Raw genomic sequence first — 27,875 nt, forward strand, 5'->3', positions numbered from 1 at the left:
TGCAAAGATAAGGTCATATTTCTGGGTTATGTTGTCTCTCAACATGGAGTAGAGGTAGATGTGTCTAAAATTGAAGCTATTCAAAATTGGCCTACTCCCATGAATGTGAGTCAAGTTAGAAGTTTTCATGGTCTAGCTGGGTTTTATAGAAGATTTGTGCCCAACTTTAGCACTATTGTTGCACCTTTGAATGGCTTAACTAAAAAGGGTGTAATATTTGAGTGGGGCGCAGCCCAAGATCGTGCTTTTGATGAACTAAAGAGATTGTTAACTTCTGCACCGTTGCTTGCACATCCTGATTTCAATAAGCAATTTGAGATTGAATGTGAAGCTAGTGGTATTGGAATTGGTGGTGTGTTGATGCAAGAGGGTCGCTCAATTGCATATTTTTCTGAGAAACTGTCTGGTGCTAAGTTGAACTATCCTATATATGATAAAAAAAATTATATGCTTTAATTAGAGTTCTTGAGGTTTGGCAACATTACTTGTGGCCAAAAGAATTTATCATACATTCTGATCATGAAGCTTTAAAATACCTGAAAGCTCAGTCTACTTTGCATAAGCGTCTTGCCAAGTGGGTTGAGTTCATTGAGTCTTTTCCATACATTATTAAGCATAAGAAGGGAAAAGATAATATTGTTGCTGATCCTCTATCTAGGAAGAATATGTTATTAACTTAACTTGATGTTAAAATTCCTGGATTAGAAGTACTATGTGATTTGTATGCTACTGATCATGATTTTGCTGAACCATATCGCTTATGTGCTCTTGGTAAAGCATGGGAAAAATATCACATACATGGTGGGTTCTTGTTTAGAGCTAACAAACTATGTGTTCCAGAATCGTCTGTGCGTTTGCTCTTATTGCAGGAATCACATGCTGGAGGTTTGATGGGTCACTTTGGGCGTGAGAAGACGCTACTCATGCTAGCTGACCACTTTTATTGGCAAAAGATGAGGCGGGATGTGGACAGGTATGTGAAGAGATGCATTACTTGCAACAAGTCCAAGTCCAACCTGAAGCCTCACGGTTTGTATACTCCTTTACCGGCACCTACTACACCATGGGAAGATATAAGTATGGATTTTGTGTTGGGTTTGCCGCGTACTAAAAGAGGCCATGATTCTATATTTGTGGTAGTGGACAGATTTTCTAAAATGTCACACTTTATTGCTCGCCACAAAAGCGACGATGCGTCGCATATTGCTAACCTGTTTTTCGAGAAGGTTGTACGACTACATGGAGTTCCGAAGACTATTGTTTCCGATCGTGACGTGAAGTTTATGAGCTACTTCCGGAAGACGCTGTGGAGAAAGTCTGGGGACGAAGCTACTGTTCGGTACTACTTGTCATCCCCGGACCGATGGTCAAAGCGAGGTGGTGAATAGAACATTGTCACAACCGTTGAGATCCATGATCAAGAAGAACCTGAAGGAGTGGGAAGAGTGTTTGCCGCATGTGGAGTTTGCTTACAACAGGGCGGTACATTCTACCACGGAGTTGTGTCCTTTTGAGGTGGTGTATGGTTTCAAACCCATTATCACCCTTGATTTGTTGCCTTTGCCCATACATGAGAGAGTTAATATGGAGGCATCCAAGACGGCAGATTTTGTGCGAAAGATACATGTGAAGACTAAAGAGTTGATAGAGAAGAAAGGCAAGAGCAATGTTGCAAGGATAAACAAGAAGCGCAAGGAGATGTTGTTCAAGCCCGGTGATATGGTCTGGGTACATTTTCGCAAGGATAGGTTCCCGAAGCTGCGGAAGTCTAAGTTGAAGCCTCGTGGTGCTGGTCCTTACAAAGTGCTTGCCAAGATCAATGATAATGCATACTCAATAGATCTTCCAGTTGATGAGCTTGGTGTCAGTAATTCTTTCAATGTTACTGATTTGACACCATATGACGGAGAAGACCTTGGAGCGTCGGGGTCGACGCCTTTTGAAGGGGGGGGGGAGATGATGAGGACATCCCGACCTCACTACCACCTCCGTCATTACCTACTGAAGATGATCCTGCTGTGAAGCTCAAGTCCAATGAAGTTCGGATTGGACCGATTACAAGAGCTCATGCGAAGCTACTTAAACAACAGGTGAACTTGTTCCTAAACGATATTTTGATTGATCAGAACTTTATACTACCTAAGTCCTATTACTTATGTATCATCAGTTATGAAGAGGAGACAAGCATCGCACGAGGAGGAGAGGAGCAGCTGGACGTGAAGATGGACGTGGAGCTGGACAAGGAGATGGACATGAAGATATCTCATGGACGTGCAAGGGAGGAGCGGGAGGCATGCGCGAGAGGAGAAGAAGAAGTCCAGGCCGGCCCAGCACCCGATCAGACCGGCCGCCACGCCGGCGCGCCCGGTCCTTGGCCCGGTCCGACCGGGCGGCACACCGGATCCGGCCCGGCGCCAACTGCAACCGGGGCGGGGTACTGAGCCACACGCCCCGCCACCCGGTCGCCACCCGGTCTCTGGCCCGGTCCAGACCGGACCGGCCGGTCCCATGCCCGGTCGACCGGTCTCCAGACCGGCCGTGTCCGAGTCTGTCTCGACCAGATCTATTATGGGTCGGTTATTCACGTAGTTTTTCGACCAGAGGTTGTCCCGGACGCCTATATAAGTGCCCAGGACGCCCCCCTAGCTGATTTAGACCACGTTTAAGATAAACCCTAGTTCTTAGTTGTTTGCTCTGCCAAACTATTGAATTCCCTACACCATATTGCTTGATATTGTGTAGATCCTGTTAAAGTCTTGTGTGATCTGCTGTTCCATTGGGAATTAGACGGTTGCAACTTACCGCTTCTTGGTCGGCGGCTACGTGCGCAAGTGTGTGGAGTTGCGAATATCTTGCAGGGTTGAGAGCTGTTGCATTGGCGACAGGGACCGATCGAGAGATCTCGTTGCGTCATACAAGTTATCTTCCACTACATCGTCGTGTTCCTCCGCTGCTATCACCCCGTGATCATCATCACCACCGTTGCTTACTGAGAAGATCGGGCCACCCCTTATCAAGACTTCTGTTGGGAGGGCGCGGAGTTGGAACATACCAAAACCAACAAATCTCCCTTGCAGCATCAGAACACGCCTATGACCGAAGAGACGAAGTAGTCTTCCTGCCTCGAGGAACTGAAGGAGGAGGGCTAAAAGGAGACGCCTCCAAGGAGGAGAACGGCGCTCGAGGGCTTCGTCGTCACCCGCAACGGCCGGAGCCTTGCCGAGCTTTCGCCCTAGCCCAGCCACCACCCCTAAAAACACGACCTTGACACTCATCCAACGACACATCGTGCCCACAGCGATAAGAGAAACCACCGGCATCACCCGTGGCATGGCACCACCTAAGACAACCACCCCTGGGTTTCTAGGTAGCCGACCGAACCGGGCAATCCACCGTGTATATGCAGCTGAGACGAAGACGGCGGCGATGAGCTCAAGGAAGGCAAAAGAGTGTGCCTAAAGACAAAGAAGACAGCCTAGCCCCCATCGTAGAAACACGCAAGACGTCCACGGTGGTAGGACCCGGCAACGAGAAAAGAGGGACATTTTGGTGTCGCCTCCAAGAAGGAAAACAGCGTCAAGAACGTCATCGTCACCAGCAATGGCCAATTCCTTGCACGGGTTTCGCCGGCGTCCCATCCTCTCTCGGAAGCCAACAACCGCCATGAGATCGCAGAGAAGGAAACAGCGCCAACCCCGCCGACAACACATCAACGAGGGTTGTCGGCCCAAGGAGACGAGGTGGCCAAACCCTGAGACACCTGCGTCAAGCTCATCACCGACACCAACGACCCAGATCGAGAGAGCCCCCGCCTCTAGATCGAGCCTTGGCCTGTCTATGCCGCCCCAGACCAGCCCAGATCATATCATCCGGTGGAAGATGCTCCGATGTCCGCAGTAACACACAGCGCCCCGCCAAAAGCAAGACGGAACAACGGCGAGAGACGGGTGCAGCCGCCGCCACCCCCACAACACCTGCAGCGGGCCGTCGGAAGACACCCACGAACACCACCCACCCATGGGCAGGGTCGCACACGTTGTCGAGGTCCCCGCCTCGGCAGCCAAGCCCGTTCCCCGTAGCACCACCATAGCAGGTCGTCGACCACCGGAGGAGGCCGCCAAGTTGACCGCAGGCCCCCGCCTGGTCAGATCTGGACGTGGCCAGCCATGGCCGGCCATCGCCCACCCCATCGGTCGCAGCGCAGGAGCATGGAGGAGGTGCCTGGAGATCACGGGCCAGCGCCTACGCAGTGAAGAGGGCTCCGGCGGCGCCGCCGCCGCTGGCCAAGACGGGGCAGGTCCCTCCTGCTACCCACGTCCGGGCGAGATGCGCGAGCTCCCCGCCGCCCCTTTCCGTGGCGCTGCACGGACTTGTCCGGCGGCCGCCTCTGGGGGCGACGGGAGGGAGGAGATGGTGGGTCCCCGCCTTTTTAAAAGGAGATTGTTCATGGGGTGCAAAGGAAAATTGCATGCTCGGGTTAATCAATTTTTGCGGTGGCATTGTGTGTATTAGTTACCTGTGTGACACTATCAGGCACTTACGGGTTTCACCTTAATAGAACAGATATATAACTGTTGCCTTTGGCTCTATACACGTGCAAGACAAAGCATCGTTTCCAGAGAGAAAACTCACACTGAGGACTAGTTCTACTTTAGTTGTCAGGATTGTTAGATACTTGTATGTATTCTTGGGGCAAGTGTTCCAGATCTACATGTATTTTCACTTCTCTCTCACCTAATATATTATAGATATTTTGAAGAAAAATAAAGACACGCGTGTTAGCTGGGCATTCATTCACACACATATTATCTGGGCGTTCATTGACCCCCTCTCTCCCCTCCCCTGCTTCTCGTGCCCTCGTCAGCTGCACGCGCCATGGCGGGGAGCAACTCGGCCGGATCTGGGGCCGGACATGCTAGCGTCGGCAGAGGCCTGCGCTGGCAGCCGGTGAGCCCTGGATCGGCCTCCTCCGCGAGCAGCAGCGCCCGGCCGGTGGTGTCTGGGCTGGGGCTTTCCCCTGCTTCTGATTGTCCGTCGTCGCCGGCTTCTTCCGCGGAAGAGCAGAGGGCGGCGGCGGAGGTTGCACCGAGTCGTGGCAGGATCCAAGACAGGCTGGAGTGGCTACAGCCGGAGCCTTCCAGGAAGGCGAAATGGCGGCGGCGCAAGGCTGAGCAGCGCCGTCGTGAGGCGGAGCGCCTGGCGGCGGCGACTGCCGGGCGGCGCTCATCGTCTCCGGAAGGGTCGCCGTGGTGGGGGCTCTGTTTTAAGTGCGGCAGGCCAGGTCACAAGAAGAAAGATTGCACCTTTGACATCATCTGTCTCAGGTGTAGCAACTCCGGACACGCGGCGGCGGACTGCAAGCGTCCGCGTAGCCCAAGTGCGGAGGAGGAAGATCTGCGGAGGCAAGCGCTAGCCAAGCTGGCGCGCTGTGAGCAGGAGCCGAACTTGCTGTGCACCACGCCGGCGTGGCGGCAACCCCGCCCTGCAGTAGGAGACACCTTGGGTGGGGAGGTGCAGGGTTTGGCTATGGAGGAAGATGGCGTGCCGGTGTGTGTCGTGCGGCGATCTCAAGGAATGGTAGATCTCGAGCGGCGCCTCCAGTTTGCCATGGTCGCGCATGTTGGGGGGAATCGACCGGAGGTGAACTGTGCACAGGTTAAGGAGGCACTGGTGCAGCAAAAGGGGATTCCTCGTGATGGATTCTCAGTGCACCCCTTTCAACCGGAGGACTTCATCATCGTTTTCGCTTCGGCTGAGTACAGGGACCGTGCATCGGCTGGAAGGCTCCATCACCGGGGGTTTCAGCTGTTCCTTAGGAAGTGGACGAGGCAGGCGCAAGCCACCATGGAGTCCTGGAGAGCCAAGGTCCAACTGGTGGTGGAAGGCATCCCGCCGCATGCCTGGGACAGGGAGGTGGTGCAAAGTCTGCTGGGCTCTTCGTGTGCGTTGGCGGAGGTCGCGCCGGAGACGGCATCCAGAGCCAACCTTGCTCTGTTCAAGGCGTCGGGTTGGACTGCTGATGTGGAGAGGATTCCGCCAGCTATGATGCTGGTGGTACCTGAACCGGAGGAGGTGGGAGAGGAGACCCCTTCGCCGGCAAGGGTGTGCTCAGAGGACTCTCGGAGTACGCCGCCGGTGAGGCCGGCCACGGCGAAGAAGATGCTGAGGTACAAAGTGCTGATACACGTCGACAGCGTTGTTGAGGAGCAGGACCCGGAGATGTTCATGCGGCCGTCTTCTCCGGTAAGCGATCAAGGGCTGCCTAGTCCGCCGGGGGGTTTCGGTGGGAACTGGGACAGCACGACCTCACGGCGGCTGCCATGGCGCCCCGGGGTGCCGGACAATCGCGGCGGCGGAGGGTTTCGCCAACGTACGGCCGGTCATCAACGGTCCTACTGTCAGGTGGCAGCTGCGGCGCCAGCTGGTTGGCAGCTTCCGCCCATGGATGGTCCTGGTCAGAGGAGGAGCGATTCAAACCTGGTGCTGCAGTCAAACGACACGTTGGTGGCCGCTCCGTCCCCTCCGACAGAAGTGACTTTGGCAAAGGAGCTTTCGCCAGACAAGGAGCATCCCAAAGTGGATGCTGCCCAGCCAGTGTTGCAGGGTGTGCAGGGACCCACTCTGGTGACTGACAAGGCGTTGTCGGGTGGGGTGCTGGATGTGGTGCCAGCGGTTCAGGCCGGACCGGTGGACGTGGTGCATCGGGAGCAGGTTGGAACTGGTCAGTCCGTCTCGACTGACTCGTGCTCCACTGCTGACTCGGGCACTGCACCTACGGAGGAGAAATCTGATGCGGTTTTGGGCGTGGAGGATGATCGTCGTACGGACGGAGCGGGAAATCTTGAGGGTTATATTCAGATTTCGCTGTCAGCACAAGAGGAAGAGGAAGCCCAGGCTCCAGTGAGGCCCAGCCCAGACCAAGTCCGATCGGGGACGGCCTGCCCTCCGGTGGACATGGTGAGAACTGCCGGGAGCGAGAAAACGTGTGGTCAATCGCCTGAGCCGTCCTATACTGGGCCCAACAGTGCCATGCAGCTCGTTTTGAAGGATCGCGTTGCCGCCGGTGGGGGCATGAAGGATTCGGAGATAGTTGCTCTGGGGAGAATGAAAGCGTTTTGTGCTCGAATTCTAAAAGCGCTAGCACCACCGTTGCTTCGCGAGGTCCAAGCTTCTTCGGCCCTACGCTCGGATGCTGAGCCTTTCACTCCGCGTAGATGTACTAGGAGCAGTTCCGCGGCGGTAACTCCGGTGGCTCCGGTCGCCAAGCAACCCAGGAAGGCAACAGCGGCAGAGGCGGTGCTCCTAAAAGCGTTGGGCATCACCCAGGCGGATCTTAACGTGGACGAGGACGCCCTGCAGGAGTTCAAGCTCCTTTTCGATTCTCCAATTCGGGAGCAGCACATCAAGGTTCTGGCGTCTGTGTTTGGGAAGACAATGCCGAGCGCAAAGGACCTGGCGCGCCAGGGCACGGTGGAGATAAGCGTGTGTGCTTAAGCACATAGCTTAGGAGGAGAGATCCCGATCGCTCTTATGGATATAAACCCGGAGCTGCTATGTTGGAACCCGCGAGGGCTGAATGATCCAGCCAAACGGGATTCTGTTAGGGAGGTAGTTGACTCGCTGCGAGCCAATTTGGTGTGTTTTCAGGAGACTAAGATGGCTGTAATTGACGCGTTCATAGTTAATCAATGCTTGGGGCCATCTTTTGATGGCTTTGACTACTTGCCGGCGGAGGAGACCAGGGGGGGCATTTTGTTAGCCTGGAACTCCGATGTGGTTGCTGTGTCGTCCATCTCGCACGATACGTACTCTATAACTGGGGAGGTGCGCACTAGAGGAGGGGAAGCTTGGTGGCTCACGGTGGTATATGGGCCACAACAGGAGGCGGAGAAACGTCAGTTCCTGACTGAACTTTCGGTCAGAAGATCTCTCTGTCCAGGGGCGTGGCTAGTCATTGGCGATTTTAACATGATATTACATGCTTCCGAAAAGAACAACTCTAATCTTCACCATGGCGTTATGGCTCGCTTTAGGGATTTCGTCAGTTCTGAGGAGCTGAAGGAAGTGTTCATGCATGGGAGGAGGTTCACTTGGAGTAACGAGCGTCGGGCGCCGACGCTGTCAAAGCTTGACAGAGCTCTGGTTTCAATCGACTGGGAGATGAGCTACCCCAACTCTTTGCTGCAAGCCATCTCCTCATCTGTTTCGGATCATGCTCCGCTACACCTGTCGATGAACGCCAGCCATTACCCCAAGAGGAGGTTTCGTTTCGAACTCTTCTGGCTCAAACTTGATGGTTTCCAGGATGCAGTAAAGGAGGGTTGGAAATGTCGGGACAGTGTTGTGGACCCTTTTTCTCGCCTGGATGAATGCTTCAGAAGCCTAGCAAACCACCTCCAGTCTTGGAGCGACAGCAAGATAGGGAACCTGAAGTTACAGATTGCGATGGCAAATATCTTGATCCACTGTTTTGACAAGGCCCAGGACAGTCGGCTGTTGACGCCTGGAGAATGGTGGCTGCGGAGAACGCTCAAACAAACAGTTTTGGGACTATCGTCTTTGGAAAGAACAATGGCCAGGCAGCGATCGAGGGTTAGATGGCTCAAGGAGGGCGATGCCAACACAAGACTTTTCCATGCGGTGGCTAATGGCAGGAGAGCTCGAAACTTCATACCCAGCATTAAACACAATGATGAGCTCATTACGGATCAGAGTGCAATCCAGAACCTGTTTGATGACGCTTACAGAGGACTGCTTGGACAAGTCCAGAACAGGGACTTCACTCTCGACTTACAGGCATTAGGCCTGCCCGATATGACTGAACACTTGCAAGACCTGGGAAACATTTTCTCTGAAGAAGAGGTCTGGCAGGTGATCAAGGAGCTACCGGCGGACAAAGCGCCTGGTCCGGACGGCTTCGTTGGTGCCTTCTACCATCGAGCTTGGAGTACGATCAAAACTGAGGTTATGGCTGCGGTTCTCAAGCTCTTCGTGGGAGATGGTCGTGGTTTTGGGAAGCTTAACAGAGCTCTGATCACGTTGGTGCCCAAGAAACCTGATGCACAGGAAGTGTGCGATTTTCGACCCATAAGCTTGGTGCACAGCTTTGCGAAGCTATTCTCGAAGCTTATGTCAAATCGCCTTAGGCCGAAATTGGAGTTGCTGGTCAGCAGTAATTAGTCTGCCTTCATCAAGGGTCGTAATCTGCACGACAACTTCATCCTAGTTCGCCAACTCGCAAGGAAGATAAATAGCCGCAAGGAGGAGGGAGTGTTGCTGAAATTGGATATTTCCCGTGCTTTTGACTCTGTTTCCTGGGGCTTTCTGTTGGAAATCTTGAGAACAATGGGCTTCCCAGATATCTGGATCAAATGGACAGCGATTGCTCTTCGTACAGCCAGTACCAAGGTTCTTGTCAATGGGAGCCCGGGGAGGAAGATAGCACATGCAAGGGGATTGCGTCAGGGCGACCCTCTGTCACCCCAGCTGTTTGTGCTCGCGATGGAGATTGTCACACTCATCTTCAGGAGGGCAGCTGATCAGGGACTACTCTTGCCGGTGGGAAATTGCACCCAAGTTCAGAGGCTTTCCATTTTTGCTGACGATGTGGTCCTATTCGTAAAGCCTACTGTCCAGGATCTGGTGACAGTAAGGGAGCTCTTGAGGGTGTTTGGAGAAGCGTCGGGGCTGCGAGTCAATTACAGTAAGACTGCTGCTACACTCATCCGTGGAGGGGAAGCCGAGCAACAGATGGTGATTGAGGTGTTGCGGTGTCAGGTAGCTCAGTTTCCAATCAAGTACCTGGGGCTACAGTTAGCACTTCGACCACTTACTAAGGCGCAATGGATGCCAATGCTGGAGGCTGCCCTAAAGGTTGTGCCTGCCTGGCAGCGTGGACTTATTAACAAGCAAGGAAGGCTGGTTCTTGTGCAGGCAGTTATGTCTGCGCGCCCCATACATCATCTGCTGGTTATGGATGCTCCTGTCTGGGTTTTTGAAGAAATCGACAGACGATTTAGGGGATTCCTCTGGGCGGCCAAGGAGAGAGCCAATGGAGGGCAATGTCTAGTCGCCTGGGAGCAAGTTTGTAAGCCCAAGGAGTTTGGAGGGTTGGGCATCAGGAATTTGCGCTTGCAAGGGCTGGCCCTTAGATTGAGATGGGAGTGGCTAAGGCGTGTAGACCCCAACAGACCTTGGCAAGGCTTGCCAATGCTCAAGGATGAGAAGGCTCGGGCTGCTTTTGACAGTTTGATTCGTATTGAGGTTGGAGACGGAAGGAAGGTCTTGTTCTGGGTTGATCGTTGGATTCTTGGGAGAACGGCTGCAGAGATCGCTCCAGGCATTACGATGTATGTGCTGCAGCGTGCTCGCAACGCAAGGACTGTGGAGAAAGCCATGCAAAACAACAGGTGGATGCTAGATATCCAAGGGTGTGTGGCAACCCTAGGTGCCAGGGAATGTGTCAGACTTTGGGCTGCTGTAAATTCTGTTAGGCGGAACTGCAACACGCCAGACAGGTTTACCTGGCCCTGGACGGCTTCGGGGGTTTACACTGCGGCATCGGCGTATCACATGTTCTTGCAGGGGAGCATCAGATTCGTCCTGGCTGAAGCAATCTGGCGCTGCAAGGCTGCGCCCAAGAGCAAGCTTTTTTGCTGGTTGGCAGCTCAACATAGGATCTGGACATCTGATCGGCGCGCGAGGCATGGACTTCAGAATGCTTCCTCACCCTGCTACCTTTGCCTTCAGGAGGAGGATACGGCCGAGCACATCCTCATGCAATGTGTTTGCGCCCGAGAGGTTTGGCATTACTGTCAACAGGAGCTCAGAGTTCAGTTTTCTATCCCTACACTTGACAGTACCCTCCAAGACTGGTGGATGAGGGAGCGTCAAAGATTCAGAGACAAGAACAGGAGGTGGTTCGATGGCCTAGTTTGCACGGTTAGTTATGCGATTTGGAAAAACAGAAACGCCTACTGTTTCAACAATGTGCAACGGCAAACGAATGCTAGGGGAGTGGCCTCTCGGGTCCTGGTAGAGTACAGAATGCTTAGAGCTGCTCATAGGGAGGGGAGAGGAGTTTTTGACAATGGTTAGTGAGTAGTAGCTATAGTCGTGTGTGTGTTCTTGGAGACCCGAGGCCTGCGGCTTGTTGTAGGCCTCTCTTGTAATTATTCTTCTGCCTTCTATAAAAGTATGGTACGCGGTCGCGTACTCTCGAAAAAAAAAAAAAACATTACAAGGAATCCTAAAAGTAATAGAAGCTATGAACGAGTCTCTGGACCACCTAACGATATCTACGAGATCACGATTGAACTGATGGCGTGCCACTGTCCTTGCCTCTCCCTCATCGAGGCTGGGTAAAATTTCTCGTAATAAAATCTGTTGCAGTAGATAAATAGGAAATCATCGTGCTAAGATCTCAAAAAACCAGAACATCCAACCATCGCTAATAATGAGAAGGGTGGATCAGAACTAACAATGAACAAATTCTAAGAGATCCACTAGAGACAGACCTCCACATGTGCTCCATAGACATAAATCCTAGTCAAAAAAAATCGCAAAAAAAGCCGGCAGATGATTCGAGGTGAGGATTAACTTACCAAAACAAGGCGGCGGATCCCCTTCGTGGTGGCGGATGGGAGCCATGACAGCCACAATCAACGCGGCCGCTGGTGTCGCCTCAACGTTGTCTCGGTTGAGTGATCGTTGTCACCGCCGCCTTCCTGTGCCTCCCTCTCCGTCGCCTTGTTTTTTCCTCCCTCGAACAGAACAAAACTCCCTAGAACTGAAACAACTTGGGACGCCGATTAATTGGCTAGATGTAGAGGGGGTGACCTGCGAACTTTTAGGAGCGCTAATATAAGTTCTAGATGTAGGAGGGGTTACATGCAAATTTTCAGGACGGATGCTCTCATGTGAGCAGGACCCACGTCCATGTGTTGTCCACGTCAGCGCATTTTTTTATGGCAAACCTTTTTTAAGACTAAATCGAGCCACACGCACAACTACTAGTATATTTAACTCCACACAAAAACCAGTTCAAAAAAAAAACTCTACACAAAACCCCCTATTCATGCATCTTGTTTACTTAAGACCCACTTCTTTTAAGCTTCTGCTTATGCATAAGCCGGCTTGTGGGTTTCGGTGGGGGAAACTGTGGTGGAGAGAAGCTCCTAGAAATTATCCTTCCTATTCTTTTGGGCTTCTGGAAATCTAGCTTATGTAGTGTGTTGAGTTGTGTAATGTCTGGAGGTCGAGATCGTCAGGTTCTAGAGGTCATCGTCGCCGGTTGGGGAGGATGAGGCTGGGGTTCCGGTTGGGGACGCTCTGCTGCGGGGAGGACAAGCTCGAGTAGGATGGTGAGAGGCGTCGCGGCGGCGGCCGGGGTGAGGAGCGGCGGCGGCGGCGGCCGGGTTGAGCAGCGACGGAGGAACCCTAGATACGCATGTCTCTCGTGCGCGTGCGTGGCTGGGAAGAGGAATTTCTGCGTACCTGTTCCCTGTTTGCTTTTTTTTCTCTTTTCACTTGAGTCAAACCTGTTGGCTGCTGGGAATCCTGGGAGTGGCAGTTCGGCCGTAAAACTGAACAAAAGGAGGGGTAATTGATATACCTGTTCGGTAGAAGCTCGGGAAACGCCTGAGAAACGGGTCGATGGCAGTTTCTGCGTAGAGACGGGAATGGGGCTTCACGGTGGGGAGAAGCAGGCCAGAAATTTTCCCTTCTTTTGGGCTTCAGCTTCTGTGGACCTAGAAGCTGGTCTATAAGCCCAAAAGAAGTGGCCCTAAATCTGCGCAGGTCTCTTTCAGGTACATAGTATAATTTTGATAGGTGAAAAGGTTTAAAATAGCGTGCTATTTCTTCGCTAATACCACGCAATAGCATATTTGGAGGGTCAATGCTAAATTTTAGTATTTTTGCTCGCTATGACGCTATTTGTGAAATAGCATGATATATTGTGCTAAAACTTCATAGCGGTAGCGCGCTATTTTTTCAAGCTAAGTTGCTTTCACTTTTCGGTGGTAATGAACTACAATATGTTGATTTATCTTCTAGATTAGAATTTAATATCGCTAATGCTGATAATTTTTAATAAAGAATTTATACTATGTTGTTGCCTTGTGGAATACTGATGTTAGCCTTCTGAAAAATTGGAGATCTGTTTGTTGTATGTGGTTATATATGTATGGTTCAGTTTTTTTTGGACTAAAATATCCAACCTTTTTAGCGAAATCCTTTATTTTTAGACTATATTTGATATTTTTTCAAAACGCTATTTGAAATATAGCACGCAATTAGCACGATATAGCGTCCATAGCGTTTGAAGAAGACCGACGCTATTTCATTTAGCACGCTATTTTAAACCTTGGGTGAAATCCTAGGTACGTACGTTAGGTCACGATAAAAGACATGTGTTGATCAATCGATGAACAACTCGTGGTTTAGTCGGATACCGTACCTGTACAGCAAACGATCGAGATCGATATCACGCCATCGCCGGCGGCCATGTTAACCAGCAAGACCTCCTCAACGGTGGCCGTTCACAGTGGCGAACACCTGTTCAGGGTCACCGGACACTCGCAGATCACGGGAGACAACGCATTCGTCATGTCGGATACCTTCCGCGTCGGCGGCCATGACTGGGCTATCCAGTACTACCCAAACGGCGACACAAGGGTCGTCGACGGGCAGTTCGCATCGGTGTTTCTAAGATTGATGAGCGCCTGCGAAAGTGAGTTCACGGCGTCCTACTCCTTGTGCCTTCAGGACCCCGTAACGCCAGCGACAGGAGACAAGTACAAATTCAGGTTTACCCATGCAGTACCGCCATCAATGTCCGAGCAAGTCAAGGGTTGGGGTACAGCCAGGTTTGTGAGTAGAGCTGATTTGGCTGCTTCGGGCTGCCTCAAAGATGACTGCCTAGTCATCAAAGGCACCGTTGATGTCTCCAAACTCATCGACGACACCAAGGACGATCGTGGTAACATCATCGTCGTGCCGCCCTCCAACCTGAGCAAAGATCTTCACAGCATGTTAGGGAGCGGCCTCAAGGAAGACCTGACTGTCGATGTCGGAGGTTTTAGAAGTTTCAAGGCACACGCATGTGTGCTTTGTGCGCGCTCGCCAGTGTTCCGCGCGCAACTCTGCAACCCCGTGTCCGCGATGCAAAGCACCATTCGCATCGAGGATGTGGACGCTCGTGTTTTCGAGGCTCTCCTGCACTACATGTACAACGACCGCCTGCCCGCATCTATGGAGGAGGCCACCCAAGAGGCTACGAAAATGGCGCGACAATTGCTCGCCGTGGCTCATCGATACGAGGTAGAAAGGCTCAAGCTTCTCTGCGAGAGCAAGCTCAGCAAGGCGCTAGATGTCAGTCTCGTGGGCTTCGCTTTGGATGTCGCAGAGCAATACCATTGTCAGCAGCTCAAGGATTGTTGTCTCAAGTACATGGCAGCTGACCGCGAGAGGCTGCAAGCCATAATTGGAACCCAGGGGTTCCAGCAACTCAACACAAACCACCCTCGTGTCGTGTCTGATATCCTCGCTCAAGTTGTTGCACAACGGCTTGGTGACGGGAAATAGTTAACTCATTTGGTACATACAATCTTTCAGAAGAGATGGTGAAATGAGGTCACAAATTTTGTTTTATCATATTTTTTGTTATATCTCTACCACGCGCATCTATGACTTGATGGCGAAAACAAACTTATTATCATAGTCAGTTTTATTTTATTTTTCTTCATCCTTTGATGTGTGCGATATTAAGGGCCTTGGCCATATATTTGATAAACTAGCCGTATGCTCGCGCGTTGCTGCGGAACAACAAAAATAATGACTTAGAAATATATACTAATATAGCTGAATGCTCGTGCATTGCTACGACCTTCTCATTTTTTCCTATTGCATGAAATTTATGTATATAGCCTGTCTACCAGCCTCGTATAGTAAGCATGCCCTTTCGTTGACATGTTTTAGTTTCGATTTTTTTAGGCCACGGAAATTTTTATTCTTTGTTGCGAGCTGTAAGAAGGGATTTAGAACCCTAAATCGGCATTTCTTCCCCTATTTTAAATTTCATTCAAAATCTCACAATTTTTTAAATAGAATTATGTGTAGCTTACCTTGTATTTTTAGAATGTCCATGGTTATTTCTAGAATTTTCATAGTATTTTGAATCTCTAGACAATTCAAAATTGAGCAAACTTATTTTGGAAATCCCTTACCTCTCTTTGGTATTTTTTTCCCTTAGTTCAGTATAGTCACCTGGCCTTTCTATTAATGTAAATTGTATGAAAGTTTATTCCAAAATCACAAATATCTTCCATGATCCATGTCAGCCGAACTTTTTTTTTTTTTTGAGAATCATGTCAGCCGAACTGGTAGCAATATTATTTGCATCTATATTTGACTTGCCTCCCTTCATGACGAAACATCCGGGTCTCCTATCCTTAATTTTATTGATTTCAGTGATCATGGTGGCGTACCTACCTTATTTGTTTTTCACAGATGCACAATCTGAGGCGATCAGTTATTTGTAAATCAAGTACTCCATACAAGGTTGAGAGCTTCACGCCAGGCCAACAACGCATGCTAGATTAGTAAATATCCTTCTCCACTATGTCCCCAATGGGCCGCGGCATCAGACTCCAGGAGATTGGCTTCTCGGGTTTGTTGGGGAGACTGGCCGGATCGATCACAGAATTACACGTACGAAGGCAGTCCTGGTTTTCTTTCAGATAAGTTAGGTTTTTTTGACGTACCAAAAAATATCCGGTTTTATTACGTACATACACCACTAATTGAAAACTAATATAGTAAAGATAAAGATAAAGATTGTTTAACACCCTAAATTTTGGATTTCTTAAATTGTACATAATAAAGGGTACACAATATATGTGAATATAAGATTCATCAAATAATGATGGTGCACTAATCTCCGATTTCAATGAATGATGGTTACCTTATTCATCATCCTCTCTTCCCTGGGCTCTAATCGGAGATTTCAATGAAGCTTTGTGGTCATATGAGCACTTCTCGGCGGTGCCACGGGCTGAGTCGCAGATGGCGGCATTTAGAGATTGTGTTCAGAGATGCGGATTGTCAGACCTTGGATTCTCAGGTCTACCTTTCACATATGATAATAGGAGGGCTGGAAATAATAATGTGCAGGTACGCCTGGATAGAGCGCTCGCCGATAATGCGTGGCGGGATATATACTCAGACTCTACGTTGGTCACCTAGCTGGTTACTCCATGTTCTGACCATTGTCCTCTGCTCTGGTCACTGGCAAGGGAAGTAAGAACACCACAAGTCCGTAGTTGTTTGCGTTATGAGATCTTTTGGGAACGTGATGCTGCCTTAAAAGAAGTGATTGAAACTTCGTGGAAAGGACTTGGACCAATGCAGGACCTTGGTGGTGTGACACGAGGCCTGGCATCTGTTATGTCTTCCTTACATCAGTGGGGGAAGAGGAAGTTTGGAAATGTAACACGTGAGCTTGCCAGACTTCGTGAGAAACTCTCTAGTTTGCAAGCGTCTAATGCACCCAGGGAGGAGATAAGAGTCATCATGGATCTAATGAATGAGATTCTATATAGAGAAGAAATGCTATGGTTGCAGCGCTCCCGAATCGATTGGATGCGAGAAGGTGATCGTAATACAAAAATTTTCCATCAAAAAGCTGTCTGGCGTGCTCGGAGGAATAAAATATTAAAGTTACGGGATGAGATGGGTGTGTTTAAAACTGTACCATCAGATATGCAGAGGATGTCAGTCTCGCATTTTAAGTTCTTATATACTCGTGATCCTTCCCTTGATCACACGAGTATTACAGATCTTATTCAGGAGAAGATCACAGAGGACATGAATAACGATCTTTGTAAGGAATTTACTCGATAAAGAGATTGCTGATGCCTTGTTTCAAATTGGGCCTATCAAGGCCCCTGGTCCCGATGGTTTTCCAGCAAGGTTCTTTCAGCGTAATTGGGATCTCTTGCGTGGTGATATTATTGTTGCGGTTAAAACTTTTTTTGCCACGGGTCATATGCCGGAAGGAACGAATGACACATCAATTGTTTTGATCCCAAAGATTGATAACCCAATGAGTCTCTCTGACTATAGACCAATTGGGCTCTGCAATGTTGTGTACAAGATAGTTTCTAAATGCTTGGTTAATAGGCTAAGGCCTATACTTGGTGGCGTCATCTCTGAAAATCAAAGTGCATTCATTCCTGGCAGAATGATTACTGATAATGCATTACTGGCATTCGAGTGTCTCCATTATATGGAGCACGGTACATCTATAAATTCTAATTTTTGTGCCTATAAGCTTGATTTGTCTAAGGCTTATGATAGAGTGGACTGGTCCTTTCTGGAGAGCACATTGCTGAAAATTGGGTTTTGCCACCGGTGGGTTAAATGGATCATGGCGTGCGTGACCACGGTGAAATATTCTGTTAAATTCAATGGAACCCTTTTGGAGGCTTTTTCTCCATCTCGAGGATTAAGACATGGAGACCCGCTTTCCCCCTTTCTATTTCTATTTGTGGCTGATGGACTTTCGGCGTTATTGCAGAAGGAGGTTAATGATGGTGCACTATCCCCAATTAAGGTGTGTCGTAATGCCCCTGGTATTTCACATTTAATGTTTGCTGATGATACCATGTTATTCTTCCGTGCAAATGAGGAACAAGCAGTTCGTGTTAAGGAGGTGTTGGATGTTTATGAGAAGGGGACCGGCCAACTGATCAATCCGGCCAAATGTTCTATCCTTTTCAGCCCAATATGCTCACAGGATGATCAAGTTAGTGTTCGTAGTTCCCTCAATGTTGTCCAGCAAGCATTTGAGGACAAATACCTGGGCCTTCCAACTCCAGAAGGTAGAATGAACAAAGGAAAATTTCAAAGCTTACAAGCTCGGCTGAGTAAATGGTTAATCGATCTTGGTGATAGTTTGCTGGCTCAAAGTGCACGTGAAGTGCTTATTAAAGCGATCGCCCAAGCCATTCCGACTTATGTCATGGGTGTGTTCAAGTTACCAGCTTCGGTTTGCGATGATCTTGAACAATTGATACGGAATTATTGGTGGGGATCGGAGAAGGGTAAAAGTAAAATTCATTGGATAGGTTGGCCAAGGCTCCTACGTCCTAAATCACAAGGTGGCATGTGTTTTAAGGATATGAGACTATTCAATCAGTCCCTGTTGGCACGTCAAGAATGGAGGCTGATCAATTTTCCCAATAGCTTGTGTGCAAGGGTACTACGTGCTCGATATCACCCAAATGGCGATCTAATTGATACGGTGTTTACCGGAAACCCATCCTCTACTTGGACGGCAATTGCATATGGATTGGAATTACTTAAAAAGGGTGTTGTCTGGAGAGTTGGTAACGGACGGAGCATCAGGATATGGCGAGATAGTTGGCTTCCACGCCAGTCTTACATGAAGGTCTTATCACCTCGTCGCAGTTCTCGGCTGCGGTGGGTATCGGAACTATTGGATACCAGCGGACAGTGGAGGACAGAATTGGTTCGCCGAACCTTTAACCCAATTGATGCGGAGGTTATTCTCAGTATTAAACCTGCTTTCCGTTTTGATGATGTCCTTGCCTGGCAACCAGAGAAGACTGGTATCTTTTCTGTTCGAAGTGCTTATCGTTTAGCTTTCACTCAAATGCCGATTCAATGTAATTTTGCTGCTTCGAGTTCGAGACCCGAGGGAGATGATGTTTGTTGGCAGAAGATATGGAAGGCCAACGTCCCTCCCAAAGTTAAAACCTTTGCATGGAAGGCTTCTTCCAATGCGTTGGCCACAGAGCTGAACAAGAAATCTAGAGGTATTAAAGTTACTGGAACATGCCTAATTTATGGCTCGGCAATGGAGGATACTCACCATGCACTATTCTCATGCCCACATGCAAATCATCTTTGGTCGGCAATGTCGGATGTATGGCACATTCCGAGGTTGGATGAACTACGTGTTCAAGATGGTACGTGGCTTCATTCTGTAATCACATCAGCACAACCATCAATGGTAGATGCAATTCTGCTTATTGCCTGGAGGATATGGCACGCTCATAATGAGGCTACTCATTCAAAGCCACTACCATCTACTGAAGGCTCTAAGAGATTTTTGATCAGCTACTTGCGCTCGTACCGACAAGCTCGGGAACTTACCACAGAAGAGATGTTGCGTGGAAAACAAATCTTGGGCTCTCTGAATTTGAAACCAGAGGCCACGGGTCGAAGAAAAGAAGAAGCTTGCTGGTCTAAACCTGCCGCTGGATGGGTGAAACTGAATTGCGATGGCTCTTATCGCATAGAGGATGGCTCAGCGGGTGCTGGTATGCTTTTACGAGATGAGCATGGGCAGGTTATTTTTTCCGCCTGTCGTCAATTACAAAGTTGTAATGAGGCGCTTGAAGCTGAGGTTCATGCATGCAGAGAGGGCGTTGCCTTGGCCTTACAATGGAGTACTAAACCTTTGGTGGTGGAGCTCGACTGCGTTGGACTGGTGGATGCTATCAATAAATCATCACTGGACCGATCGGCGTTTTCGTTTCTTATTCAGGAGATTAAGGCTTTAGTTAATTCAAATCGTACTATTTCTGTTGTAAAAGTGGACCGTATAAGAAATAGGGCTAGCGATTGTCTCGCAAATTTTGCAAGGCAACATAGTAGAACGGTTACATGGGTGAGCTCGGGGCCTGAATGTCTTCGGAAGTTCCTCGAGGCGGACCTGATTGTAAGTCCTATTGAGTAATAAAGTTCACTTTTACCCGCAAAAAAAAAAGGTAACCACGCGCGAGGCCAAAGTATATCTCATTTTGCGGTGTCCTTTATCAGAGGATGAGGATTGCGGAATCGGTATTCTATTAACCGGCAGATGTAGAGTACATGGCTTACAGTACATGAAGATCCCTAGAGATAAGACAAGAATCATTGGATTACAAATCATATCCTCCCTAAACAAACTCCATTATGCATACACTGTAACCACCTCCTAAGATGGAGGCCTTGTTGGCTTCGCTTTGGATGTGGCTGATGAATACGATTGCAAGCAGCTCAAGGATTGTTGTCTCAAGTACATGGCAGCAGACTGCGAGAGGTAGTTGTTGCACGACAGCTTGGTGACGGGAAATAGTTAATTTAGTACGTACAATATTTCAAAAGAGACGGCGAGAGGCAATTTCTGTCACAAATTTTGATTTCTCTATTAGCTAATCAGCCTATATATCTCTGCCATGCGCATGTAGGGCTCGATGGTGAAACACCAACTCACCATAGTCAGTTTTATTTTCTTTTTCTTCCTCCTTTCATGTCTGCAATATTTGTATGGAGCAGTATGATCTTGGTAGACCGAAAAATCTCTCGACGAGATGATTGAGTGCACAGCACAAATCTTGGCCGATCCGAAATTGAAGTGCCGTATTACTGTCGAATTGTTGTTTCTTATAGAAATAGCCGAAAGTACAAAAGTGTGCCTAAACATAGTAGACTCTGAAACCCATTGATTTATTCTACTTTCTGTTTAATTTGGTGTACAACTTCTCTTCTGCATAGATGTGCTCATAAATTAATAGGAGAAGGTGAGAATGTGAGCTGATCCAGGAAAGACGTCGGTTATACATACTACATGAAAGTGCTAATCGATTGTTTCTCTTTGGAACAGGTTAGTTAAGTACCAAAAGCTTTGTCAATAACCTCACGCGCGAGGGATTTGTGATTTTCCCTTAGTTCCATGAAACCTTTGGTCTCCATGATAGCTCTGCACCGTTCTCCGTTGTGTACCATATACCTAACACAACAATCCTTGAGTTGCTGGCAGTGGTATCGCTCGGCAAAATCAAGAGTAAAAGCCACTGTGTTGACATCTATCAGCTCGCTCAGCTTACTCTCGCAAATAACTTTCAGTCTTTCTATGGCGTAGCGATCAGCCGCAACGAGCAAATGCACCGTCATGTTTGCAGCCTCTTGGGTGCGGTCATCCATGAACGCCGGCAGTGAGTCCTTGTACATGTAATACAACAGGGCTTCAAAAATCCTGGCGTCCATGTCCTTGATGCAGATACTGCTTCGCCTGCTCTCCATCATGGAGCCGCACAGCTGCGCACGGAAGACCGACGATCGCGCGGCCAGCACGCATCCGTGCACCTTGAACCTCTTGAACCAGCCGATCTTGACGGTCAAGTCTGCTTTCAGGCCGTTCTCAAGGAGGTCCCCGATATTCAGGCACAGTTCGGAGGGTGGGATGACGATGGTGGGGACTTGTCCCAGGCCCTCAAATCGATCGGCGGTAATGACCTCGATGTTGCACTTTATCACGAGGCAATCGTCCTTGAGGCAGCCGGAGGCGGCCAGGTCATTTATACTTATGAACTTGGCGAAACCCCATCCCGAACATGGCTTGAAGTCATGCGTGGTGCAGTTGCGTTTGAGCTTCTCCCCCGTCGACGGCAGCGCGGGGTCTTGGAGGCAGAACGAGAAGTTGGCCCTGACCTCGCTGGCGTCTTTCAAGTGGAGGAACACCGAGGTATGCTGTCTGGCGGCTTTCTTGGTACCGTAGGGGTAGTACTCGATCGCCCAGTTGTGCCCTCCCACACGGAACAGGTTGGACTCGATCATGATATCGTTCCTTTTGATTAGGGAGTGCCCGGCGATCTTGAACAGGTGGACGCCGGTGATGGCCGACAAGCGGTGCGTCGAGGCTGTCACGTTCTCCATGGCCGCCGCCTCCGATCGCGCGTAAGGCTATGATGATTATCTAGGTCTTCTATTGAACGGTCGACATATCTTGCTAGATATATAATGGTGGTATCTTACTGGATATCAGTTCGGATTCGGATGCGAGTACGACCCGGCCCAAATGGCGCCGGTCTCCGTATGCTGATTGCCCCTTTTACAAACTTATTACTCACTCCATTCATAATTAGTTCGCCTTTTTACGTTTAATCAAAGTCAAATATTCAGAGAAAAATATTAACATCTACGATGTACAATGTATAATACTCCTTCCATCCATTAAAGGGATCATGTCGGAGTGTTATACACTAAAGAGTGCAGACACATCTAAACTTAGACAAAATTTGCAACATCCTTTTATGGAGGGAGGTACTATTATAATTGTTATAAGGGCGCGGCTGGTGATCAGGCGACTGAGATTTAATAAATCTCAGTCACCTGATGTCATGGCAGTGTGCTGATTTTCAGCGTTTGGTACTTGGATTAGTTTCAGTACTAATGGATTGGCTTAACATATATATGGTTCTTTTCTTTTCTTACTATGTAGCGTGCCAGCTTGCAACATACGGGATTCTTTTTCTTCGTCTCGACGTGCCTTTCTCGCTGCTGGTAACAAGGGAGCGTCTGAAAAATATCCATTCTCGTTAACAGTTGCAACCCATGTATCCACGTGTAACAAGAAAAAATGCAAACCTACATAGAACGAAAAAATATCAATTGCGATCTATCTACAACTAAAAAAAATCGTAGTTGCGATCCACATGTAACTGAAAATCTCAGTTGCGACCTACGCGTAACTGGGAAAATCTCACTTACGACCCAAATGCAACTAGAAAAATCGCAGTTGCGACATAGATGCAATTGGTTAAAATCTAAGTTGCAACTCACATGCAGCTGGAAAAAATCTTAGTTTCGACCCACATACAGCTGGGAAAATCTCAGTTGCGACCCAAACGCAACTAAGAAAAATCTTAGTTTCGACTCACATGCAATTTGGAAAATCTCAGTTGCGATCCACGTGCAATTGGGAATATCTCAGTTGTAACCCACATGCAAATGAGAAAATCACAGTTGCAACCCAAATGCAACTAAAAGGATCTTAGTTTCGACCCACATGCAACTGGAAAAGCTCAGTTGCGACCCACAGACAAACTGGAAAAATCTCAGTTGCGATCCAAATGCAACTAGAAAAATCTTAGTCCGGACCCAAATGCAACTTGGAAAATCTCAGTTGCAACCTCCATGCAACTAGAAAAAATTAAGGTGGGAAAAATCCAGTTGTGACCCACATGCAATTAGAGAAACTCTAAGTTGCGACCCACATATAACTAGGATAAATCTCAGTTGCGATCCACCTTCAACTCGAAAAATCTCAAAAAATCTCAGTTACGACCAGTATGTAACTTCCTAAATTAGCACGAATCGGGACGTAATCAAATGGACCGGGATATTTTTCTCAGTTGCATCACATGTGTCGCTATTGTTTTTTCTTACAAAGAACAAGCAAAGCACAAAAAACGTCAAACCTCAAAAAAATGCTAAACGCCATGCTACATGCACGCATAAGCAAAGCAGCCATGACAAAACAACAAGTGACAGCCTGCGGGAAAAAAAAAGGTGAAGCGCCTGTGGAGAAAATGACGTCAACACAAAACAACAAGAATGCACAAATCTTAATACACTTAATTTAATGATTGATTAGGTGACTGAGATTTAATAAGTCTAAGGCGCCTGATTTTCAGCAATTCCGTTGTTATAAAGTGGGGTGATGTTTTGGCACATGGGAGCATATGCTCCCTTTATTTTGAAATACATGTTAGACACATTTTAAAATGTTAAAAAAATTGAAACAAAAATTTCGCACGACATCTTCATGTGCTATGCGCTTACAAAGTCGTTTCATGAAAAATCGACTTGTCGTGTGGCGTGTGTAAAAAAGACAAAATTCGGTGCTAAAACAAAGACATGTCACAAGATAAATTTTCTCTTTTTCACGTCGACTACAAAAATATCATTTTTTCGTGAAACTTGACGAACACACATATATTATGGAGATGTACATGTAAAAAATTTTATCAAATTTTTTTAACACTTGGAAATATGTTTTTATGTTAGAGGGATCATACGCACCCGGGAGCCGAATTGAGTTTCTGTTATAAAGTTTCATATTATATGTATTTGATATTATTGTTGTTGATATTTTTTCCTATATTTTTTTTATCAAACTTGATAAAGTTAGACTTTGGCTAAATATAGAATGGGAAATTAAATAAAAATAAAGCGATGTCCTCCATCCCGTCTTCTTCGTCGTGGTTTGACACTGCAACCGGCGAGGGCGGCGCACATAAGCGAAGCTCACGGTTGCCTCGTCTGCGCGAAGCCGATAAGGTTCAAATTAGCTTTTACATAACCTGGTGGCTAAGATGCCGCAGGGAGCCATCTTCGCAGCCAGAGCGCCTCCTCCCATGGAGAGTACGCATGCGGCGGGGTAGCTAGCCTCCTGGCTAGCCTTGCTGCCTCGGCCTCCTGTTGGGTGATAGCTCCTAAAAATGACATGTTTTCCGATGTGCTTTTATATGGTTTTTATTTAGATCCGTTGGTTTTTGCTTTCTAAGTAACAAGATGAGAACTTTGCATTTCCATGTGTTTTTCCATGTGTTTTTTTATACTTTCAGGAAATGGCTGATTTAGGAAGGAAGTAAAGTCATAAATGAAGGTTTGGAGAAAATTGAGCAAGTCCTTAATTGAGAAGATTGACATCCCAGGTGGCACACGCTTTAACGATCATTGGTACGGTCACGTGACCGTACCACCTAGCATCGTCTCCACCTCTTCAAAAGGAATAACTTTTGTGAAGGCAACATACATAAAAAAACATTCACAAATGCCACAGTTCCTACATAACCATTGAGGAAAATATCTATAGAAGAAGAACTCACCCTTCGATCTTTGTTGTGATCCTCCTCCTCGAGATCCTACACTCACCATCATCATCACCAAATAGAGAGAGAGAGAGAGAGAGAGAGAGAGAGCTTCATCGTTGTAAGAACTAAGGTTGTAAACTCTATTCACATTCGAGACTCTTCAGATTGGATTTGGTTTGATCTTCTTTGTGACTTTCTACGGTAATATGGAGATGAACTTCATATATAATATCATTATATCTTTGTACAATTTACCTGTCATGTGTGTGTAAATCTCCTTGGTGTGGGAGATGCAGGAATTGGTGAGATGCGATGTGCCTATTACTATTTTCATCCATTTGTGCAAGCTATTGCCATTATTACTAAATGATCCAAAGATCTACATAGATGAACACTTGTTGTCTAGGAACTCCGCGACCTCCCAGTGACAGTGGAGATATGAAAGAGAAGTGAGCACAACTCGATGAGAACTAGAAACCATTAAACTTAATGCATTGGTCTGTTCTCACGACCTCAATAATTATGCTAGCTATTGTTGATGGCAACATGTAATTGGGCAATATATAGTGTATCTCAATCCAGGCAAGAAGGACATAGATGACTTAACGGTTCTCGCCTACTTATATTCTAACATTAAAAAAAAATACTTTCACATACCAACTGCATTCATATATTTGTAGGGGATTCGTAGCAGAAAACAAAAAAATCTAACTAACACAACCCGGTTACCCAGATTTATCTACGAGTAATGCAGTAACGGAGAAGGTTTTGATGACGTACCATCATAGACCAAAAACGGTTAACGTTCTGCTAGAACGTGGATGATGTAGTCATACTCGTCTCCAACCTCAGGGTCGAGTAGTAGTATGATGGCGTGTATTTCACACGTTCGTTGGGAACCCCAAGAGGAAGGTATGATGCGCACAACAGCAAGTTTTCCCTCAGAAAGAAACCAAGGTTTATCGAACCAGGAGGAGCCAAGAAGCACGTTGAAGGTTGATGGCGGCGGGATGTAGTGCGGCGCAACACCAGAGATTCCGGCGCCAACGTGGAACCTGCGCAACACAACCAAAGTACTTTGCCCCAACGAAACAGTGAGGTTGTCAATCTCACCGGCTTGCTGTAACAAAGGATTAACCGTATTGTGTGGAAGATGATTGTTTGCAGAGAAAACAAGAAAAACAAGTATTGCAGCAGATTTGTATTTCAGTATTAAAGAATGGACCGGGGTCCAGAGTTCACTAGAGGTGTCTCTCCCATAAGATAAAAGCATGTTGGGTGAACAAATTACAGTCGGGCAATTGACAAATAGAGAGGGCATAACAATGCACATACATGTCATGATAAGTATAGTGAGATTTAATTGGGCATTACGACAAAGTACATAGACCGCCATCCAACTGCATCTATGCCTAAAAAGTCCACCTTCAGGTTATCATCCGAACTCCTTCCAGTATTAAGTTGCAAAGCAACAGACAATTGCATTAAGTATGGTGCGTAATGTAATCAATAACTACATCCTCGGACATAGCATCAATGTTTTATCCCTAGTGGCAACAGCACAACATAACCTTAGAACTTTCCGTCACTCGTCCCGTGTGTCAATGCGGCATGAACCCACTATCGAGCATAAATACTCCCTCTTGGAGTTAAGAGCAAAAACTTGGCCGAGCCTCTACTAATAACGGAGAGCATGCAAGATCATAAACAACACATAGGTAATAACTTGATAATTAACATAACATGGTATTCTCTATCCATCGGATCCCGACAAACACAACATAGAGTATTACGGATAGATGATCTTGATCATGTTAGGCAGCTCACAAGATCCAACAATGAAGCACAATGAGGAGAAGACAACCATCTAGCTACTGCTATGGACCCATAGTCCAGGGGTGAACTACTCACTCATCACTCCGGAGGCGACCATGGCGGTGAAGAGTCCTCCGGGAGATGAATCCCCTCTCCGGCAGGGTGCCGGAGGAGATCTCCGAATCCCCCGAGATGGGATTGGCGGCGGCGGCGTCTCGGTAAGGTTTTCCGTATCGTGGTTCTTCGCATCGGGGTTTCGCGACGGAGGCTTTAAGTAGGCGGAAGGGCAACGTGGGGGCCACACGAGGGCCCCACACCACGGTCGGCGCGGCCAAGGCCCGGGCCGCGCCGCCCTATGGTGGCGGCCCCTCGTGGCCCCACTTCGACTCCTCTTCGGTCTTCCGGAAGCTTCGTGGAAAAATAGGACCCCGGGTTTTAATTTCGTCCAATTCCGAGAATATTTCGTTACTAGGATTTCTGAAACCAAAAACAAGCAAGAACAAAGAATCGGCTCTTTGGCATCTTGTTAATAGGTTAGTTCCAGAAAATGCACGAATATGACATAAAATGTGCATAAAACATGTAGGTATCATCAATAATATGGCATGGAACATAAGAAATTATCGATACGTCGGAGACGTATCAGCATCCCCAAGCTTAGTTCTTCTCGTCCCGAGCAGGTAAAACGATAACAAAGATAATTTCTGAAGTGACATGCCATCATAACCTTGATCATACTATTTGTAAACATATGTAATGAATGCAGCGATCAAAACAATGGTAATGACATGAGTAAACAAGTGAATCATAAAGCAAAGACTTTTCATGAATAGTACTTCAAGACAAGCATCAATAAGTCTTGCATAAGAGTTAACTCATAAAGCAATAAATCAAAGTAAAGGTATTGAAGCAACACAAAGGAAGATTAAGTTTCAGCGGTTGCTTTCAACTTGTAACATGTATATCTCATGGATAATTGTCAACATAGAGTAATATAACAAGTGCAATATGCATGTATGTAGGAATCAATGCACAGTTCACACAAGTGTTTGCTTCTTGAGGTGGAGAGAGATAGGTGAACTGACTCAACATAAAAGTAAAAAAGAATGGTCCATCAAAGAGGAAAGCATCGATTGCTATATTTGTGCTAGAGCTTTTATTTTGAAAACATGAAACAATTTTGTCAACGGTAGTAATAAAGCATATGAGTTATGTAAATTATATCTTACAAGTTGCAAGTCTCATGCATAGTATACTAATAGTGCCCGCACCTTGTCCTAATTAGCTTGGACTACCGGATCATTGCAATACACATGTTTTAACCAAGTGTCACAATGGGGTACCTCCATGCCGCCTGTACAAAGGTCTAAGGAGAAAGCTCGCATTTTGGAT

General features: G+C 47.6%; 2 protein-coding genes across 2 annotated transcripts; one reads left to right on the top strand and one right to left on the bottom strand.

The window, feature by feature from the left end:
* The first annotated feature begins 13,506 nt into the window (after positions 1–13,506).
* Positions 13,507–14,586, top strand: LOC124689253 (BTB/POZ and MATH domain-containing protein 1-like). Its single transcript, XM_047222808.1, has one exon. The coding sequence runs from the start codon at positions 13,507–13,509 to the stop codon at positions 14,584–14,586; it is 1,080 nt and encodes a 359-aa protein (XP_047078764.1).
* A 6,093-nt stretch (positions 14,587–20,679) lies between these two features.
* LOC124689254 (BTB/POZ and MATH domain-containing protein 2-like) lies at positions 20,680–21,726 on the bottom strand. The gene has a single exon (XM_047222809.1). The coding sequence runs from the start codon at positions 21,724–21,726 to the stop codon at positions 20,680–20,682; it is 1,047 nt and encodes a 348-aa protein (XP_047078765.1).
* Positions 21,727–27,875: the final 6,149 nt, after the last annotated feature.

Source organism: Lolium rigidum, chromosome 2, assembly GCF_022539505.1.
Source record: "Lolium rigidum isolate FL_2022 chromosome 2, APGP_CSIRO_Lrig_0.1, whole genome shotgun sequence".
Taxonomy (NCBI): Eukaryota; Viridiplantae; Streptophyta; class Magnoliopsida; order Poales; family Poaceae; genus Lolium; species Lolium rigidum.